The sequence below is a fragment of the Mangifera indica genome, chromosome 15, assembly GCF_011075055.1.
Source record: "Mangifera indica cultivar Alphonso chromosome 15, CATAS_Mindica_2.1, whole genome shotgun sequence".
Classification (NCBI taxonomy): domain Eukaryota; kingdom Viridiplantae; phylum Streptophyta; class Magnoliopsida; order Sapindales; family Anacardiaceae; genus Mangifera; species Mangifera indica.
In genome coordinates, this window is record NC_058151.1 from 12,980,758 (window position 1) to 13,003,029 (window position 22,272).

Consider the following 22,272-nt stretch of genomic DNA (forward strand, 5'->3'; position numbering starts at 1 on the left):
CATCTTCCTTAATCTTAATCCTCCGTGCATGGCGTCATTCAACAACGTTAAAATACAGGAGGTTTCTAAAGTAACTTCTTTCTCCGACTCCATTACTGAGTTTTCTCTCCCTCTGACTTTTTACGACACTTATTGGTTCAATTTTCCTCCTGTTGAACGCCTTTACTTGTATCAAATCACTCACTTAACCCCTCACTTCTTCTACTCAGTTATCCTCCCAGACCTCAAGCACTCTCTCTCTCTCACTCTCCTCCATTATTTCCCTCTTGCTGGTAACCTTATCTGGCCCCAAGATGCCCCAAAGCCTTACATCCACTACTCCCCGGACGACGGCGTTTCGGTCACTGTTGCAGAGTCTACCGCCGACTTCAGTTTGCTCTCTGGTAATGGCGTTCATGAAGCTGTGGAATTTCATCCTTTAATCCCTCAATTGGTGACTTCTGATGACAAAGCAGCGGTGATAGCTGTACAAATAACTTTGTTTCCGAAACAAGGCTTCTCCATCGGCATAACAACTCACCATGCTATTCTTGATGGGAGAAGTTCAACCATGTTTATCAGGTCTTGGTCTTATTTATGCAGACAATTAGGTGAAGATCATGAAGAAAAGCCTTCTTTGTTACCAGAACTAATCCCGTCTTTTGACCGATCAGTCATTAGAGATCCCACTGGAATCGACATGGAGTATGTCAACAACTGGGTCGCTTACACCAACACACGAAGCTTGAAGCTTCTGCCAAACGTATTTCCGAACACCGATTGGGTTCGAGACACATTTGAGTTGACCCGCGAAGACATTCAGAAACTTAGGAATCGGGTGTTGCTTATATTGAATAAGGATGATAAAAGGGACAAAGAACCAGGACAGCTTCATTTATCAACTTTTGTGCTTACATTGGCATATGCATTCGTGTGTATGGTTAAAGCTAGAGGAGGAGAAGATAACAGAGGAGTCATTTTCGGCTTCCCGGCAGATTATAGGACCCGTTTAGATCCTCCAGTTCCATTGAATTATGTTGGCAACTGCGTTATGCCCCACTATTGCACTGCAACAGCAAGAGATTTGGAAGGAGAAAACGGGTTTGCTTTTGCTGCAGAGAAGTTGAGTGATCAGATAAAATCACTAGAGAGCGGAGAACTCAAGGGAACAAAAGATACACTTTCAACGATGCTGGTATGGATGAAAGCTCTGTCCGGAGAAGTACAAGGCATTGGAGTAGCCGGGTCGACCCAGTTTGACATTTACGGGTCAGATTTCAGGTGGGGGAGACCCCGGAAGGTAGAGATTGTGTCTATAGATAGGAGTGGAGCTATTGCTTTGAACAAAAGTAGAGATAAAACTGGCGGTGTGGAGATTGGTGTGGCTTTGAAGAAGCAAGAAATGGACATTTTCGCTTCTCTATTTGTTAAAGGGCTTAATGATGACAATTAGTAATCATATTATAACTTTGTATATAAATAATAATATATCAATATTAGTATATATTATTTTATTTTTAATTATATAATAATATATTATTATTTATAAAAAAATTATATATATAATATTACTTATTTTATTTTATCGATAAAACTGAGTCTTTGAGTACATGATTATCTTATTGTGAAAACAATTGAGATCGCTAGCCCTTTTTTTCCCCTTCTTGTTTCTCTTTAATAAGTCTTTCTGACTTCAACAGAAGCATTCACGCGGTTTCCTACAAGCAGAACTCGTTATAAGGTTTTGGTTGGATTTGTTGGATACTTGGACATAAATTGATTATGTTTTTTATTTGATTAAAATAAAACGAGATAAATATATAGTCCAAAATGAATTTATTCGTTATTATATGATCACATTATAAATGTCAATAACACTTCATATTGGATTTTTTACTTTGGGTGATAAGAGTGATTGTTGTAGTCTATTAAGCTTTTAACGGAAGAATCTTACAAACTTATTATAAAAGAGCTAATTTTCCTTCTCAAAACAAACAGAAGTGATACATATGCTCATTCAGAGCTATTATGTTTTAGTTTTGTGTGTTATTAGACAAAAAGGCCAACCTCACCAAATCGATAATCGATCATATTCGAAATAAATTCTACATCAAATATGACATATCAGATTTATCTAAATCTCTAAATCTTTTAATTTGAAAAAACCCATACTTGAGAAGTAATAAGTTCAAACAAAATAACCTCTTTTTTTTTTTTAAAAGAAAAGGAATCCTCTGCTGCTGACCCTAAGCTTTTAATGTAAGAATTATTTTATATAAATAAATAAAACCAATCACATAATCTACGCACAAGTTATAAAATATTGAATTGAATACTTTAGAGTTATAGATTTTATTTGGAACACTATACGATTTGAATCTAAATAACCTTGAGAATCATCTAAAAATCGAAAATATGTTATAACAAGTCTTTTATTTCAAAAACATCTCTTATAACTTTCAATAAGAAAAATTGTAACAATAAAGTTTCAAAGCGAGGACCTAACCAATTTCTAAGAGAGATTCTTAGACCTTCTCATTAAATGTTTAATAACCGAAAGACTCATCCTAAACCGTTCAACCAAATCTATAGAGTGTATTAAACTTATTTTTATTGATTACTCGATTCCATAACTTTTCTAACACTTAAGTCTTGTAGCAAAACGGAAACATCATTCCATGGACTTAATATTTCTATTTGTGGAATTGTTGTCTTCATTTTGTTGACAATTATCCTTTTCACGAACTTTAGGCTATCAACATGTTGCTTCGTTCCCATGTTTTAATGAGTAACTTCTCTTCCTCACAGCTTGAATAAGTAATAGTAGTGGGTTTATCTTCCCTAGAGCTAATCTGAGATCCATAACACCCAAATGACCAATTCAACTAATTCAATCAGAAAGTGGCCTACAATCATGTCTAGTTGTTATAAATCCTTATTATTATTATTTTTTTCATATTTATGTCATGATGAAATAGACAGGTGATATATATATATATATACACACACATATACACACACTATCTGTATTAAAAATGTATATACCTATCTATATACAACAAATGATTCAAGATTGGAACAATCGATTTGGAGAAGACCGAAGAAGGTAGAGATTGTGTCCACAGATAACATGGAGCCATTGCTTTGAAGAAGCAAGAAATGGAAGATTTTGCTTTTGTTCAAACTTTGGCAAACAGTCAAATTTATTTATTTATTTGCTTGTTTGTATTTGTATTTTATAAGGAAATATATATATATATATATATATATATATATATATATATATATATATATATATATATATATATAAGATGTTTGTATTGCAATTGATGTCCTCTACCCGTTATCTTTTCGTTACTTGGCCTTGCAGAAAGGTCAGCAGTTGCATCATTTTAACCTTATTTAAATGATAATGTCACCTTCAACTAATATTTCTTATATAAATTTAATTTATTGTATCTTATAATATGACAAGAAATTTAAAAATTAATAAAATATTATGCCTTCGCAAACATTTTATAATATTTATTTATAATCTTAATGATATATTTTATAATAAATTATATGTATTTAAATAATATATTATTATATAATTAATTAATAATAAAATAATTGAATTAAATATTTAAAACTTTACGCTCATAACATTACTAGATGTTCTAACAGGCATTTTTGAGTAATTTGAAGTTGAAGAGGGGAGTTAAATTAAAGTTTTTAAAAGTTTGACGGGTGATAATAAAAAAAGGATAAAAACCCTAAGCTTGAGGAGAGAAGAAGGAATATAATTTTTTAAAGTTAAAAAACTTTATACATCAGTGAAATTATTTGTTTTTAAAATATAGAGAAAAATATATTTAATTATATATTTTTTTAATAATATTATTTAAATGATAATTTTACTTTTATTTTTAACTAAAAAATTTAACAAATTTTAACTCATAGGTGTAATTTTATATTTTTTAAATTTTATAAATATATATATTTATCTTTATATTAAATTTTAAATAGAAAATAGTCCTTTTGTATTTAATAAAATAATAAAAAATTATTTTTAAAGATACTCATTTGATTCGTTAATAAAATTGGATGGCAAAAGCTTAAGTAGTGAAGGGTCAAAGCTCTTTCAATATAATATACTCCAATAAACTTTATCTTTAATTCGTCTAATCCGCAATTGTGAGTCTACATGACTACAAGCCTCCAAAGCATACTATACGACGAGGCTCCCGAGTTAATAAAACATACAGAGAAAAAAATTGGATCGCAAATGAGAATTTGACAAGGTGAGAATGAATCATTTCGTAGAACTTGGCTGAGAAAGGGGACCCAAACTAATGAAGTTTCTCTAGAATGCCTCTGTCCTTTGAACATTAACAAAACAAGTCATATCTATTTATTTCTTCTTGTTTGTCTCTGTCTTCTAGAAGACCAAAATCCAATCCCTGCACGTAGCATCCAGGAAGATTCAAGATTGCGTGCCACAGAAAGGAACCCAATATCTTTTGAAAAAAAAAAAATTGAAGTCAGATGTATAAATTCAAGCTCTCTGTTATGATCGTGATAAACTGGCTTATTTACTTAAAAAAAAAAAAGGACAATCTAAGTCTTTTCCAATCTTTATCTCCTTTCATTGATTTCATGGCGTCAACCGATATGGATAAAATCCATGAAGTGACAAAAGTCTTTCCTCCCTCGCTCTCCGCCACCGAGATTTCCCTGCCTCTTACCATGTACGACACACTCTGGTTCAAGTTTCATCCTGTTGAACGTCTTTTCTTTTATCAAATCACTGACTTAGCCCATCATTTCTTTTACTCGGAGATCATCCCCAAGCTCAAGCAATCTCTCTCTCTCACTCTCTCCCATTATCTCCCTCTCGCCGGCCATCTAATCTGGCCTCAAGATGCCCCAAAACCTTTCATTTACTACTCCTCAAATGATGGCGTTTCGGTCACAGTGGCTGAGTCCACCGCCGACTTCACTCGCCTCTCCGGAAACGGAATTCGTGACGCTGTTGAGCTACGTCCTTTAACTCCGGAACTGCTGACATCTGATGACAAAGCAGCGGTGATTTCTATACAAATTACTTTGTTTCCGAATCAAGGGTTCTGCATCGGCCTATCATCTCACCATGCAGTTCTTGATGGGAAAAGTGCAACGATGTTTATCAAATCTTGGTCTTACCTATGCAAACAATCAGATAAAGATGCCAATTTGTTACTGGAGCTAATCCCTTCTTTCGACCGAACCGTCATCAAAGACCCTACTGGGATCGACATGGCGTACATCAACAACTGGTTTTCTTTTACCAAATCGGATCCCAAAAAACGGAGCTTAAAAGTTTTGCAGACTATTGGAGGCAATCCCAACCGGGTTCGAGCGACCTTTCAGTTGAGCCGTGATGATATTAAGAAACTAAGGAATAAAGTATTGTCCATGGTAGAACAAAATACAGGGAAGCAATCAAAACAGCTTCACTTATCAACCTTTGTGCTCACATGTGCTTATGTATTCGTTTGCCTGGTTAAAGCGAAAGGCGGAGAAGATAACAGAGGTACTATGCTTGGCTTCGCGGCCGATTACCGGAGCCGTCTGGAACCTCCGGTTCCGGCGAATTACGTTGGCAACTGCGTGATGTCTCATGCGATGGTGGCAACAAAAGGAGATTACACAAAGGAAGATGGGGTTGCGTTTGTTGCAGAGAAGCTAAGCGATATGATCAGAGGGATAGAGAGGGGAGAACTTGAGGGAACAAAAGAGACGCTAGAAAATTACATAGAGATGATGAAATCAGTGCCAGGAGGTATAATGCTTGGATTGGCCGGGTCGATCCAGTTTGATGTATACGGGTCGGATTTTGGGTGGGGGAGGCCGAAGAAGGTAGAGATCGTGTCGATTGATAGGGGCGGAGCTATTGGTTTGGCCAAGAGCAGGGATGAAAGCGGCGGTGTTGAGGTTGGTCTGGTTTTGGAGAAGCAAGAAATGGAGGCTTTTGCATCTTTATTTGTTGATGGGCTAAAAAATTAATAAAGGCTTTTTGCAATTTTGACAATATTATTAGAAAAATAAATGATATTATTACTAATAATTTTATTCAATATCATTTGTAATCAGAAATTAATTAAAATAGATACAAAATTTTTCCTCTAAACTTTTTAAATAAACTTTAAGTGATTTTTTTAAAGTAAATTTAATTTTTATTCTAATAATATCATTTACATTATTACTTTATAATTAGAATAATTTTTATTGGATAATCTTTTTTTTCTCTTGTATCATTATATTGATTATACAAATTACTTTTAAATTAATTTTTATATAATTATTGATATTTACAGATAAAAAACAAATTAATTTTTTTATGTAAAAGTTGATATTTATAAATCGTAACAAAATGATAAATATAACTACACTGAGAGTGTGTAGATGTGAAAGGGTATGTACAGATGCGAAAAGACGCGCTTGGGTGCAAAAGGGTGCAAGTGGGTGCAAAAGGGTGTGCACATATGTTAAATATATAATATAATATAAAAGGGGTGCAAAGAAATGTGTGCACTATTTTCACCGACACGCACTCTATGTAGTTATATTAATTATTTCATTACGATTTATAAATATTATCTTTTATATTAGAAATTAATCTATTTTCGATTCATAAATATCAATAATTACACAAAAATTAATCAAAAATTAATTTATATACTCAATATAATGATGTAGGAAAAGCATTATCTACTAAAAACTATTCTAAATATAAAGTAATAAGATAAAAGTTATTATTGATATAAAAATTAAATTTATTTAAAAAAAGTAGAATCACTCAAAATTTGTCACAAAAATTTCATATCTATTATAATTAATGTCCCTTTCTAATCCTATTTTACAAGAATTTTTGGCCTTTTAATTAGTTTAATTAGTTTATATAAAAATAAGTATATATAAAATAAGTTTATATTGTTATAAGGTTAATTTAACCAATACGAAAGAGAAAGAAATGAAGGAATAATTGAAATAAAGAAGATCAATGAAAATGGAAGTGAGAAGGAATTGAGAGAGTAATTTTATATAGAATCCGGATGTTTCTCAATATATCTACAAGTGATAAAAAAATGAGAGGTTTATATAACAGTTTGTTGCCACCCTTTTTACCTAATACATTGACTAACACTTTTTTGTTTTTCTTCTCTTGCATCAGCCTCACCAATTTCTTCCTCCTTATGCTTGTAATAATAAATGATTTCCCACCACTTTTTCTTGACTTGAGTTGGTGGAAAGCCACCTGGATCTGTAACACTCCACCTTTGATTTTCACTACTTACAGATAATTATATTAATCTTACTAAGGAAAAACTCAATGAGATAAAAACCAAAGCAAATGAACATAATTATTAAATGTCCTATAAGTTGGCGTTGAGCATGCTTAAACTGTCTCATTAAAAACCTTACTAGGAAAATCCAGTGAGATAAAACATTGTGAAGGAAAAAAGAATACAGTATACTTTTTGTCCAATATTTGATAAACTTCAAATTTTTGTCTGATGAATGCTCCCCCTCTTTGTAATAGAATTAACTTTATTGCTTGTTGAGCCGTCGCATACCAATGTTATACACTAACTTCTCAAATGTTGATGTTGATAATGTCTTAGTGAACAAATCTGCAAGATTCTCACTAGATCTTATTTGTTTGACATCAATTTTTTTACCCTGTTGGAGCTCATGAGTGTAAAAGAACTTCGATGAAATATGTTTGGTTCTGTCTCCTTTGATGTATCCACCTCTAATTTGAACAATACATGTTACATTGTCTTCATATAATATGGAAGGAGTATCTATTATAGAAGGAAGACTATATGCATTTTGGATATGATGGATGACAGACCGTAACCATATGTATTCTTGATTGGCTTCATAGAGAGCTAAAATTTCTAAATGATTTGAAGAAGTGACAACCAAAGTCTATTTAGTAGAGCGTCATGATATAGTTGTGTCATTATAAGTGAAAACATATCCCATATGTAAAAAGGTCTTATGGGGGTCAGAAAGATTACCAACATCTGCATATCCAATCAAACTATGATTTTTAGGAGATTTGACAGAATAAAATAATCTCAAATTTCTAATTCCATATAGGTAACAGAGTATATGTTTGATTCCATTCCAGTGACGACAGGTTAGTGCAGAGCTAAATCAGACCAATAAATTAACTGCAAAGAATATATCCAGTCTCGTGCATTAGGCCAAATATAATAAGACTCCAATAACATTAAGATATGATACTTTAGGACCAAGTATCTTTTCATATTCTTCTTTAGGACGAAATGAGTCCTTGTTTGGATCAAGGGTCCTTTTTTAGATCAAGAGACAGAACAATCATTGGGGTGCTCAAAGGATAAGTCTTATCCATATTAAAGCGTTTTAATAATTTTTCAATATACGTTGATTGATGGATAAGTATTCCATTTGAATTGTGCTCGATCTGCAGGCCGAGACAATATTTTGTTTTCCCTAAATCTTTCATTTCAATTTTTTTTTTTTGATATTCAGTAGTTTTTTAGAGTTCTTCAGGAGTTTCAATTAAATTATGTCATTAACATAAACTGCTACAATAACAAATTCCGATTCTGACCTTCTGATAAAGACACATACGCATATAGAGTCATTCATATAACCCTCTTTTTTCAAATATTCTGAGACGATTGTACCACATACGTTTGAATTGTTTTAATCTATGCAATGATCATTGTAATTTAACTGAGTACAAGCCTCTTTAATTGACCCTTTTTGCTTCAGGCAATTTGTATCCTTCAAGGAGTTTCATATAAATTTCAGTGTCCAAATTTTCATACAAAAAAGTAGTAATTACATCTATTAGATGCATATCTAGTCTTCCAGAGATTGTTAAACTGATTAAATATCTGAATGTGATTATATCCATCACAGGTGCATATGTTTCATCAAAATCTATACCAGGCCTTCGGGAAAAGCCTTAGGCTACAAGTCTGACTTTATATCTAGCAATTTCATTTTTCTCATTTATTTTTTCTCATAAATACTCATTTATATCCAACGGGTTGTACGTCTTAAGGTGTTGAAACTATAGACCCAAACACTTGATGTTTTGCTAGAGAAGTTACTTCTGCTTGAATTGCTTCTTCCCATTTAGGTCACTCATGTCTTTGTTTGCACTCAGTCACAATACGTGATTCAAAATCATCATCATTCAGAATTTCAGTAACTACTGCAAATAAGAATATATCATCAATTATAATTGTTTCACTATTCCACATCTCTCGTGTATGAACATAATTTAAAAATATTTCAATATTCTCATTTTCTTGTTCTTTAGGATTTTGTACCACTTCAGAGGTTTGTGTCACTTCAGGAGCTTGTATCTCTTCAGGGACCAAAACCTCTTCTGGAAGAGTATTAGAGAGTATGGATTTTTCATTTATTTTAGGATCATCATGATTAAATTTGTTTGATTATTTTTCTTTCTTTTTCGAGGAACAGTGTCCTTCGATCCAACAGGCTACCATACTTCTAATGTGAGGTAGATTGATCAGTTATGACACGAATGAATTGTTCAGTAGTCACATTGATTTTTACTGGTGCATTAGCAGCTGGAACATATGATCTTGTCACTTTTGTAGTATGTACAAATGCATCAGACATTTGGTTGGCAATAATTTGTAAACGCACTATCCTTTGCATTTTAGTTTCACTTTGAGATATGCAGGGATCTAAATGAGACATGGTAGGTACATACCAAGTAAGTTTATGTCTAACTTCAGGAGGCATTTTCTTTTCCCCTAAAGATAGGAAAGTTGTCTCATCAAAGTGACAATCTGTAAATTATGCAGTAAAAAGATCATTTGTTAATGGTTCTAGGTACCTGATAATATATGATGAATTATATCTAACATATATTCTCAAATGACGTTGGGGTCCTATTTTTGTACGTTGAGGAGACACAATAGGGATATATACAACACAACCAAATATTCTCAAATGAGATATATCAGATTGGTGACCAAAGACCAATTGTAGAGGAGAATATTGATGATAAGAAGAAGGTCATAAGCGAATTAATGTTGCAGCATGTAATATAGCATATCCCCACATAAAAGTAGGTAATTGACTTTTTAGTAATGAAGTACGTGCAATTACCTTAAGTCGTTTGATAAGAGACTCAGCTAATCCATTCTGTGTGTAGACATACGGAACTGGATATTCAACCTTAATCCTCATAGACTTGTAATAATCATCAAATATTTTAAATGTAAATTCACCAACATTATCTAGCATATTGACTTGATCGAATAATCTGTGAAATGTCCTTTTAATTTGATAATTTGTGCTAATAGTTTAGTAAATGGAATATTTCGACTACGCAAAAAACAAACATGAGACCATTGTGCAAATACATCAATTAAGACTATAAAATAACGAAATAGCCCACTTGGTGGATGAATGAGTCCATATATATCCCCTTGAATCCTTTACATGAATTATGGGGATTCACCTCCAATTTTGGAGTGGGATGGTCTTATTACTAATTTACCTTGAGAACAGGTGATACAGAATTGTTCACTGGACAATAAAATTTTATGATTTTGTAATATATGTCCATGTGAATTCTTAATAATCCTACGCATCCTTGTAGATCCTAGGTGGCCTAAACAATCATGTCAAAGCATAAATGCTTTTGGATCAACGAACTTTTGGTTCGATACTGTATAGGTTTCAATTGCCTTTATGATTATATAATACAATCTAGATGATAAAGCAAGCAATTTTTCTAGTATAAGCTTTCTTCTGGAGGCATTACTAGTTATATGAATGAATTCTGCACCATTTTCACTCATGGTTTCAAGATGATAATCATTTTTTCTTATATCTTTAAAACTCAGTAGATTTCTTCTAGATCTACTTGAATAGAATGCATCATTGATGTTTAATTTAGTCTTATTGTTTAACATAATTGTGGCTCTTTCGGAGCCTTCTATCAGATTTATTGATCTTAATATAGTATTTACTTTACCTTCAATTAATGCTAAAGTTAAGAAAAATTTCTTTTCCTTTGAGAATTGTGTGTGTTGTTGCACTATCTACCAAACACATGTTTCTCACATCTACTTTGGAAGTTAACGCTTCAATTTTGGAGTCCATTTCCTTTCATTTAAAAATTACGTTAGTTATAACGTACACAAAATATTGAAAGGAAGAGAACATGATACTGAAAAACAAAATAATATTTATGACTCCAAAATATATATGATAAACTTATAAAAATTTTAGACATCCTTGTCACTATTAAAGTAACCCATATTGTTATTATTTGAAAGATGATTTGAAACATCAAGAATCATTAAATCAACAGGATCTAACTTATTAAAAATTTAATTCTTATGGGTGCTTAATATAGATCCACCCAATGGTTGTGTGTACTACAGGTACACCACCAATGACATTTATAATCACACTTATTATTTTGTGGTTTACTCTGCATTATAATTTACTTTGTCTCAGTCTTGGTCTACTTCTAATGGTGTGACTGAGATTTTTTTTTTATTTCTCACATTCATGATAACTACTTCTGGTCACTTCAGGGAACAATGTATAATGAATAAATATTAATTCAAAATTATATTTTTCGATATTGCTACTACAGGAGTATAAAATAAAATGTAGGGAATATTTTATCTTCCACATTCAGGAAAAGCTTCTGAATATTACAGAGTTATACTAAATTATAGAGCCATTGGGAATATTATTGAATCTGATGTTCAAATCTATCTTTTAAATTTCTCCACAAATTTAATAGATTTATCATTATATTCATAGTTCGGCTTGCAATCCTTCAGAGATATGATGCCGAAAGATACTAGTCTTGTATTTGTCTTTCTAGGATATTTTATTTAGTTAGTTTTTTAAGGCTCATAAATTTTAGGTGGAGACTTGTGCAAAAAGCTCATTTAATCCATCCAATTTTAAGAACTTCAGGTTCAATTATTGTTATATTTACAAAACTTCTGGTTTTATAAACAATATATATGAGTTAATATTTAAAACTTCAGGTTCAAATATTATCTCGTATTTACAAAATAGTTGATTTTGTAGGAGAAATATTGAGATTAATTTTAGAAGCTTCAGGTCCATATATTATCTCATATCTATAAAATTTTTGATTTTGTAATTAGTATTCAGAATATTATAATAGTATTATAATTATATTTTGGACTTTAAGTCCATATTATTCACACTTTATGCAAACTTCAGGTTGCAAAGGTGATATAATTATTCTAAAATAAAGACTTTAATGAAACTTGGGACTTCCGACCCATATATATATATTATCATGATTTTACAAACTTTAAGTTGCAAATCGTAAAACTTGGGACTTCGAGCCTATATATATATTCTCACGATTTTACAAGTTTCAGGTTATAAATCGGATATAAATAAAAATAAAGATTCAAATAAATAAAGATACAAATAAATAAATATTCAAATAAATGGAATACAATAAAAATAAATATTTAAATAATATCAGGACTTCTGGTCCAAATTCTTGGTTTTTGTAAACTTCAGGTTACAAATGATATTTATGATTTCATGTCTAAATTTATGATTTCGTAAACTTCGAGTTACGAATGATATTCAGGATTTCAGATCCAGATTCATGATATTCATGACTGCAGGTCTAGATTCATAATTTTGTAAACTTCTAGTTACAAATAATGTTCAGAACTTTGTATCCAAATTTATGATGTTTCAGACTTCAAGTCTAGATTTATAATTTTGTAAACTTCAGGTTACAAATAATATTCAGGACTTCGGGTTTAGATTTATGATATTCCAGACTTCAGGTCTAGATTCAAGGGTTTCAGGACTTCAAGGCCAGATTTACAATTTTATAAACTTCTGGTTGCTAATATAAAACAATTATAAAGACAAATTAAATAGAAATATAACAGAAATTAAAAATAAACCGTATTTATAATATATAAATAATATAATGACATAACAGAAAGATTATAATAATATACCTGAGTAAATTGTGTTGATAACATATTATAAAATTAATTTAACCAATATAAAAGATAAAGAAATGAAGTAAGAATTGAAATAAAGAAGATGAATGAGAATGGAAGTGAGAAGGAATTGAGAGAGTAATTATATATAGAATCCGGATGCTTCTCAATGTGTCAAAGTGATAGAAAAATAAGGGTTTATATAACAGTTTGTCACCACCCTTTTTACCTAATACATTGACTAATACCCTTTTGTTTTTCTTCTCTTACTTCAGTCGCACCAATTTTTTCTTTTATGTGCTTGTAATAATAAATGATTTCCCACCACTTTTTCTTGACTTGATTCGATGGAAAGCCACCTGGATATATAACATATATAAAATTTTTATATTTGTTATAAATATAATTTAACACATATGGAAGATAAAGAAATGAAGGAAGTGAAAAAGAATTGGGAGAGTATTTTTATATATAATTCGAATGAATCTCAATATAAAGGGAAAGAGAGGGTATACATAGGCATGAGCCACTGCCATTAGCCTATAATTTTTTACTCTCTTTATTTTATAGTAAATGTTTTTACACACAAAAATCATATACGAAGGCTTGTTAATGTCAAGTGTCCTTGGTGGGAAGCCACCTGGTACATAATAATATCTATTTTAATTAGTTTATATAAAATAAGTTTTACAGTAGATTGGAAAGTCTTTGATCTCTCTCTCTCTATGCTTATCATGCAACTGTATCAAAAAGAAAAAAATATCCCAATCAGTTGTTTGTCTAATCTAAATAAGCAGTGTACCATGGCGGCGGTCGACACAACTAACTTTTTTTATGTGTCTCCATCTGTACACTGCCAGTCTGTCCTCAGAGTGGTCCTTCTTTCTCTCATTCAACCTTCCATTATGTAATTTAGAGATTAGGGGTGTGGCCAAATAACTTATTTCCCGGCTCAAACATTATCTTCTCTTTTTTGGTTTTTTTTTTTTTAGTTTCTACCCATTAATTTTTAAACATTTTTCTATCCTTTTATATATTATTTAGACGATTAATTTTAAAGATATAATATTATTTTATTTAAAATATTAAAAATAATTAAAATTATATTTTTTTAAATTTAAAAAAAAAATTTTAAACCAAATTTTAAAAAATAATTTTTTTTTAAAGATTTTCTTTTTAATCTTCAATTAGTCCTCTAATGGTCTCTTCCCCTCGTTGCGTCTTCTCTCTCTAATAATCTCTCTCTTTTGACCAACTACACAACATCCTCACTTGCTTCGTTTGAAAAGATGATTATCTTTTAAAAAGAAAAAAACAAAGACAAAAAAAATATGAGATTTTCATATTTATTATGTTCTTTTTAGAAGACAATAATGTTGAAATAAGTGGTTTTTTATGTCCCATATCTATTAATTTAATCTCTTTGTATTTTACCAAAGGCTATAAATAGAGACCTTGATTTTAATTTAAAATCATCTCTAAGACAGTTTTAGTCAAATACAATTGTATTAAGAGAATCTTATTATTAGAGATCTCTAATAGTTTATTTTTCTTTTGTAACTATTCTTTGGAGATAGTAAAAGTAGTCAACGGCGTCAAGGACATAGGTACATTTACCGAATCTCGTAAATTCTTGTGTTCTCTTTCTTTTATTTTTTTGTATTTTATTTTCTGTTTTAATTATTTATTATATTCAATAGCATAAAAATTGTGTTTTATATTTTTGCTGCACAATAAATAATCTTTTCAAATAAAACATATAGAGATATCATATTCGTAATCAAAGAGAGAGAGTGTAAAAAATGGTGTCAAAAAAGCAATCAGAAAGTAAAGAGTAAACCGTAAAATATATAGATGTATATTATTTTTTAAAATTTAATGTAAGAATGATAATTATTTTTTTTAATTTTAAAAGAAAGATGGTATAAAATTTTACTCCAAAAATTAGTTAGTTTTCAAAACCCAAAAACTGATAAATAAGCTTTTTGAGGTAAGCCGGTGGAAACGTTGGCGTGGAGGGCCATTAGAGATTTGTCTTCAAACGTAATTGAGTATGGCATTGACTTTGAAAGTTTCTTCAAAATAAAAAATGGCCACCCCAATTGAAAATTCTAGATAAGGGCAACCATTATGAGAAATGGCAACATTAATCTCTGGTTAACTGATAAAGAATTTGTTTTTGAGAGTAGTTGTGGGTTTGCTTGGCTTAGTTCTGGCTTTCATGGCATCTTCCAACACCATGAAAATACAGGAGGTTTTTAAGGTTACTCCTTTCTCCGACTCAACCGCTGAGTTTTCTCCCCCTCTGACACTATATGATACGTTTTGGTTCAATTTTCCTCCGGTTGAACGCCTCTACTTCTATCAAATTACTGGCTTAACTCATCATTTCTTCAACTCAGTTATCCTCCCCAACCTTAAGTGCTCTCTTTCTCGAACTCTCCTTCATTACCTCCCTCTTGCTGGCAATCTAATCTGGCCCCCAGATGCCCCAAAGCCGTGCATCTACTACTCCCCAACTGATGGCGGCGTTTCAGTCACCGTTGCAGAGTCTACCGCCGACTTCAATTCGCTTTCTGGCAATGGAGTCCGTGCAGTCGCCGAGCTTCATCCTTTAATCCCTCAGTTGTTGACCTCTGATGACAAAGCAGCGTTGATAGCTATACAAATAACTTTGTTTCCAAATCAAGGGTTTTCCATCGGCATTACAACTCACCATGCTATGTTTGATGGGAAAAGCTCAACCACGTTTATCAAATCATGGGCTTATCTATGCAAACAAGGTAAAGATCACGAAGAAAACCCTTCTTTATCACCAGAACTAATCCCGTCTTTTGACCGGACTATCATCAAAGATCCCGCCGGAATCGACCTGGAGTATATCAACAACTGGTTCGGTTATACAAACTCACGAAGCTTGAAGGTTTTGCCAAATATAATACCCAATAGCGACTGCGTTCGAGCCACATTTGAGTTAACCCGTGAAGATATTCAGAAAATAAGGAATCGGGTATTGTTTATGTTGAATAAAGATGATGAAAAGGAGGAGGATAGAGCACCAGAACAGCTTCATTTATCAACTTTTTTGCTAACTTTGGCATATGTATTCGTCTGCATGGTTAAAGCCAGAAGAGGGGAAGACAACAGAAGTGTTATTTTCGCATTTACAGCAGATTACAGGACCCGTTTATCTCCTCTGGTTCCATTGAATTACGTTGGCAACTGTGTTATGCCACATCTGTGCACTGCAACAGCAAGAGATTTGACAGAAGAAAACGGGATTGCCTTTGTTGCAAACAAATTGAGCGCTGTGGTGAAAGGTTTAGAAAGGGGAGAGCTTGAAGGAAGAAAAGATACACTTTCAAGGGTGTTGATTGCTCTGAAAGCCATGCTTGAAGGAGTACAAGGCCTGTCGGTAGCCGGGTCGACCCATTTTGACGTATACGGGTCGGATTTCGGGTGGGGGAGACCGAACAAGGTGGAGATTGTTTCAATAGATAGGAGTGGGGCTGTTGCTTTGGCCAAGAGTAGAGATAGAAGCGGTGGTGTTGAGATTGGTGTGGCTTTGGAGAAGCAAGAAATGGAAGTCTTTAGATCTCTATTTGCCGATGGGCTAAAAGATAACATGTAAAGTTTGGATTATTTTATCTTAAATGTCTTCAGGTTGTTTGGATTCAAACTTTTTTCCTTTTTTAACATGTATTCGTCAAATCTCATTATTTGTGTCAATGGATAGTATTCGTCTTATATTAATTCAGTTAAACCTCCTCTGGCTGTCACCTGTGTCGTATCCATCTCTATAATACTCAACCATTAGCATTGTTTATCTTAGAATTCCCGAGCCTGTCCAAGTCTAGATATGCATAAATTGATATTCTAATTCAATGAGATAAATAGCTTGGCAGATGCCCAAGTCTCCCTTTTCTTGTCTCGAGTTCTCATAATTTATCAGAGGATCATCGGCAACGCCTATTCTGCAGTTTCCTCTCTGTGACGCAAGGGCTTCATTTATTGCTTGTGGCCGCCCTGCAGTACGATCGATAAAAGAATCTGCCACATGGATGACGAAATCAAGAAGCATAATAAATAATTCAATCTTGCCGCTATCAACAACCATCCATTAATAAAAGGTTCTTGAGTCAAGTTGTTCTGACAAAGCCAGTAAGCATATTTCAATTTGGCATGACAAAGAAAATACGGTTATGATTGAATTGTAGGCATAAAATTCTAGTTTGGATCATATTCCGGTTAACACAAAACCAATTTGAAATTATTTGAATGTTTTTTATTCTTCTTCTACTGATACCTTTGCATTTGTTGTAAACCAAATATGAACTTATTAGATGATTCATCTTCTTTAGTGATGATGAGTCTGGAAGAAGGAAGAAAGAGGATAAGAGAGTGCTGGTTATTAGAGAGGAAGAGGATTTACTAGAAAATTGAAATTCAATGGGAGAAAATATAATTTTTTAAAATTTAATTCTAAAAAACAATTACTAGTTTTTAGGGTTGAAAATAAAATAAGTTTTATTTTTTTAGTATCACTGGTTAAATAACGATTTTACCTCTGAAACTAACGAATTTTGTCAACTTTAAGATTTCATGAGTGAATATTTGGATTTTTAAAATTTTACCGATGAAAGTCAAGAATATACTAAACCTTGGGTGGGAACAAGCTTTTTGGCCTATGAAAAAATATTTGATACAAGTACAACATATATACAAAGAATTCTTATCACCATTGTCATTTTGTTACGAAAACATAGGGATACATTTAATCTGTTTTCTCACAAATACAAATGCAAGAGTTGGATCTAATAAATTTGGAAAGACTTCATTGAAACATTGGACAAGTTAGTTAGATATCTCTTTCGATTAGCTAGCTCTTCGATATTTTGAAATTATTTTTTTATTTTTTTATTGATAACATTTGTACCGTTGTATTCTTTTTCTTAGACGTACACACAAACTATTTGTAATTTATTTGTTTTTGTATATTTATAATTTTGTTGGTGTGTTCTTGATATTATCGATTTGAATTTATCTGTAACATCTTTATAATTGACTTCTAAATGTTCATGAATAAATCTATAATTTAGGTCAGGTTAAAGCATAGTTTCAATTTAGACCAAGTTAAAGTTAATGTTCTCTAACAAATCGAAAATAACACAATACAAGTACAGTTTGATAACACTATCTATCAATTTGATATGTCACCATATATAATCCCAAATTTATTAATTGACATAAATAATAAAATTATGCAAATATAAAAAAAGTTTTTATCGAATCTTAAATGTCTCCTTATTTTGTGTATGCATACTTTACAATCACGATAGTTGAATTGCGTATCGTATATTAAAAATCTAAATTTATGTATCATGTATCAAATATCATATCGTATCGTATGATACAACTTTTAAATTATAAAGTAATAAAAAATTTAATTAACATGTCATCATTTTTGAAAATATTTCAAACACCCTTAAAAATTTAAAATTTTTCATATATACCTCTATTATATTATCATTTCTTCTAAAAAGTGTATCAATTTGTATCAGTAATATGTATCGTATCGTATAATAGATTTATTGTATTGTATTAATTCAATATACCTCATGATATATATGGTTTTCTATCTGTATTGTATTGTATTATAAAATATGTATCGTATATTGTAATATACTAATAAATATGTTTTCAATAAAAAGTTTTTTATTTTTTTTAATTTGTTTCTTGTTAATCAACTTGTAATTTAACTTACTAACCTATGTTCTTGTTTGTTTGTAATGTATGTTTGTGACATCGAAGGGCTGATTCTAATTGGCATTCTACAATTAATTTCCAATTCAATATTAATGCCTTATCAATGGTAAGAGTGAAACAAAGCTATGTAAACCATTAATGCTAGAAGCCAGAAAGATGACCTTGTTTCATCCCAACAAAATTCGACACGCTTTGGTTAATGTTTCCTCCTGTAGAACGCCCTTTTTCAACTCAGTTATCCTCCCCAACCTCAAGCAATCTCTCTCTCAAACTCTCCTCCATTATCTCCCTCTCGCCTGTAACCTCGTCTGGCCACAAGGTTCCCCTAAACCATACATTTACTACTCCCTTAACGACGGCGTTTTACTCACTGTCGCCGAGTGTAACGCCAACTACTCTACCTGTCTGTTTGACAATCAAATTCATGAAGCTTCAGAGCTTCGTCCTTTCATACCTGAGTTGTTTAGCTCTGATGATAAAGCAGCGATAGTTTCAATACAAATAACTTTGTTTCCAAATGAAGGATTCAGCATCGGCATATCAACTCACCATGCCGTACTTGATGGGGGAAGCTCAACCATGTTTATCAAGTCTTGGGCTTTTTCATGCAAACTACTTCAAGAAGAGGAAGAAGAAGAAGTCTTTTCTCTACCACCGGAATTAACCCCATGTTATGACCGGACTCTTATCAAAGACCCTAACGGGATCGACATGGTATACGCGAAAAACTGGACGGATTTTTTAAAGTCCGATTCGAATCCAAACTCACAAAGTTTGAAGATTATGCCCATCTTGGAAGCAAACCCCGGCTGGGTTAACTTTCGAGCCACATTTGAGTTGACCCATCAAGATATTAAGCAACTCAGGAATAAGTTGTTGTCTGCAAAAAAAAGAAAAGGAATCAAAACAGCTTCGCTTATCCACTTTCGTGCTTGCATATGCTTATGTCTTCGTCTGCTTCATTAAAACCAAAAAAGTAGAAGATGATGCTAGTGTTATTATCGCCTTTACAGCCGATTACAGGACCCGTTTAGATCCTCCAATTTCGATGAACTACTTCGGCAACTGTGTAATGTCACATGCAGCCGTCGAAAAAGCAAGGGAAGTTAAGGAAGAAAATGGGATCGCTTTTGTTGCAGAGAAGGTAAGCGACATGATTAAGGAGATAGGGAATGGAGTTCTTGAGGGAAGGGAGGATACACTAATGAAGTTTATGAGAATGAAGGCTAAATATACAGAAGCACAAGGCTTTGGGATAGCAGGGTCAACCCAATTTGACATGTACGGGTCGGATTTCGGGTGGGGAAGACCAAAGAGAGTAGAGATTGTGTCAATAGATAGAAGTGGAGCAATTGGCTTGACAAGGAGTGGAGAAGAAAGTGGTGGTGTTGAGATTGGTGTGGTTTTGGGGAAGCAAGAAATGGAGAATTTTGCTTCCATATTTGTTGATGGGCTAAAATATCTTTAATCAAAATTATCTTGAAGACCAAACTGATTTTTAAAACAAAAAATTAGGTTATTTGAAAAATCAGTTCAAATAGTGATTTAACAATATTTAAAAAACTAATTTTTTTATTCCATTACCAATTTATTTATTTTTTAAAATCAATAAATTAAATCAAGCTGATTTTTTAAAAAATGAAATAGATAAAAGCATTGGCATTTTCTAGAGACAATAATGACACTTTTTAGCAACTGGCAAAAACAAACACTTGTAAATCATAAATTAAACAAACAATCTAATATTATCTGATAGGACTCAGCCCAACCAATTAATCTCATCACATCTTAACACTCTTATAACACTTAAGAGGGCAAGTTGCATCCTATAAAACTATTTAAAAAAATATTCAATCATATATATATATATATATATATATATATATATATATATATATATATGTATATAAAAACACTTAACTAGGTTTCCAGCCTTACCATAATCATATACAAAAACATCCTAATTCCATTTTAAAATCATGAGAAAAATTTTTGTTAGGCCTCCGCCTTTTCAATATTCACATAAAGTTTCTCAAAATGATCCATATAGACACATATAAAATAAGACACTAAAAATATTACATCGTGACATAACCTTAATGGGGTGTTTGGTTTGGATAATGTTTTATTATCAAAATAGAAAGATTATCTTGAAGATAAATTACTTAGAAGATTACTGGGTATAGATAATTACTATGTTTGATAAAATTCGGTAGGTATAAATAATTATTGTGTTTGGTTAAAGGTAATAAAAGATTACTAGTAAATTATTTTACTTAAATGCCTTTAAATATAATTATTTTTAAATATTTTTTATATTAGTTATCATATTAATTAAAAATAATTTTATTTTTATCTCAAAAAATTAATAAATAATAATATAATTATAATAAACTCAAGATTACCTCAGTAATCTTTAAATACTTAAGGTGAAGGTGGTAATCAGATTACCACCTATATTACTTGTTACGTCAGCATTGGTAATAGAAGATTACTATAATATTTTATTACTGATAAATCAAACAAGGGAATAAAAGATAGATTACCAAGGTAATTTTAAAAGATGCCAACCAAACGCCCCTTAAGAGGAATCACTGCTTGACACAGTCTTGAAATATCTTTGAAAAAACAAATTTTATAAAAGTAAGCTAAAAGCTCAATGAGTAGACAATTTATAAAATTATTTCAATATCTATCTGTAAGAAAATATATAACAGTTCATAATATATTAATCGACCCAAAAATATTAAATTTTTTAGAAGAATTAACCATCACTATTAAAATAAAATTATTTATTGTTAATAATTAAATTTTATCTTGAAATATCGCATTTGAACTATTACTGAAATTCTTGCTTAAAAAAATGACTATAACATCCTCCCAATAAAATTTTAAAGTTGCAATACAACTAAACCAAGTTATAATCACTTTTAGATTTTTAGTTTGGTAATATACTCATGACAATGAGCTTGTCAACGGTTTCTATGTATATTAAATATTTTGAATTAAAATTTAAAGAAAACAAACATCGCATGAATGGTAAAATATGCTTGGGAAAAATTATATTTAAATAGAAGATCTAATTATCAACAACTCGTACATTTATTTTCTTTATTTATTTTCAAACCTCTTACCAAAAATAATAACTTGAGTTATACACTACTACTAATATTTTCAAGGAAAAATTTGTTCTACATGGTGGATGTCTCCTACACAAACAGAGCAAGGAAGAACTGTCATACTTGACATGTTATAATCTTGTTCAGGTGGAACACTAAAATCTATCATATTTTACATAAAATATTACACAGACAAAACAACTGAAATTTATCATACTTGGTATAAAATATTGCATAAGTAAAACAACTAAAATATGTTATACTTGACATAAAATACTACACAGATAAAGCACTGAGATATGTCATACCTGACATAAAATACTGCATAGACAAAGTAACTGAAATCTGTTATACCTAATATAAAATACTACGCA

The 22,272-nt window shown here is 31.5% G+C and overlaps 4 protein-coding genes across 4 annotated transcripts; all 4 read left to right on the forward strand.

Moving 5' to 3' along the window:
• LOC123197525 (malonyl-CoA:anthocyanidin 5-O-glucoside-6''-O-malonyltransferase-like) lies at window positions 1–1,432 on the forward strand. Its single transcript, XM_044611842.1, has one exon. The coding sequence runs from the start codon at window positions 29–31 to the stop codon at window positions 1,430–1,432; it is 1,404 nt and encodes a 467-aa protein (XP_044467777.1). The 5' UTR covers window positions 1–28.
• A 3,083-nt stretch (window positions 1,433–4,515) lies between these two features.
• Window positions 4,516–6,033, forward strand: LOC123197798 (phenolic glucoside malonyltransferase 1-like). Its single transcript, XM_044612203.1, has one exon. The coding sequence runs from the start codon at window positions 4,531–4,533 to the stop codon at window positions 6,004–6,006; it is 1,476 nt and encodes a 491-aa protein (XP_044468138.1). The 5' UTR covers window positions 4,516–4,530; the 3' UTR covers window positions 6,007–6,033.
• Window positions 6,034–15,143: 9,110 nt separating this feature from the next.
• On the forward strand, window positions 15,144–16,780 carry LOC123197800 (malonyl-CoA:anthocyanidin 5-O-glucoside-6''-O-malonyltransferase-like). The gene has a single exon (XM_044612204.1). The coding sequence runs from the start codon at window positions 15,235–15,237 to the stop codon at window positions 16,642–16,644; it is 1,410 nt and encodes a 469-aa protein (XP_044468139.1). The 5' UTR covers window positions 15,144–15,234; the 3' UTR covers window positions 16,645–16,780.
• A 2,155-nt stretch (window positions 16,781–18,935) lies between these two features.
• LOC123197526 (phenolic glucoside malonyltransferase 2-like) lies at window positions 18,936–20,247 on the forward strand. Its single transcript, XM_044611843.1, has 2 exons — window positions 18,936–19,493; window positions 19,678–20,247. The coding sequence occupies exons 1-2, from the start codon at window positions 18,936–18,938 to the stop codon at window positions 20,245–20,247; spliced, it is 1,128 nt and encodes a 375-aa protein (XP_044467778.1).
• The last annotated feature ends 2,025 nt before the right edge of the window (window positions 20,248–22,272 follow it).

Bases quoted from the DNA above. Each gene is read 5' to 3' on its own strand.
- LOC123197525 (XM_044611842.1), top strand. From the start codon at position 29: ATGGCGTCATTCAACAACGTTAAAATACAGGAGGTTTCTAAAGTAACT.
- LOC123197798 (XM_044612203.1), top strand. From the start codon at position 4,531: ATGATCGTGATAAACTGGCTTATTTACTTAAAAAAAAAAAAGGACAAT.
- LOC123197526 (XM_044611843.1), top strand. From the start codon at position 18,936: ATGACCTTGTTTCATCCCAACAAAATTCGACACGCTTTGGTTAATGTT. The intron at 19,494-19,677 runs GTATACGCGAAA...AAAAAAGAAAAG, and splicing joins ACCCTAACGGGATCGACATG to GAATCAAAACAGCTTCGCTT.
- LOC123197800 (XM_044612204.1), top strand. From the start codon at position 15,235: ATGGCATCTTCCAACACCATGAAAATACAGGAGGTTTTTAAGGTTACT.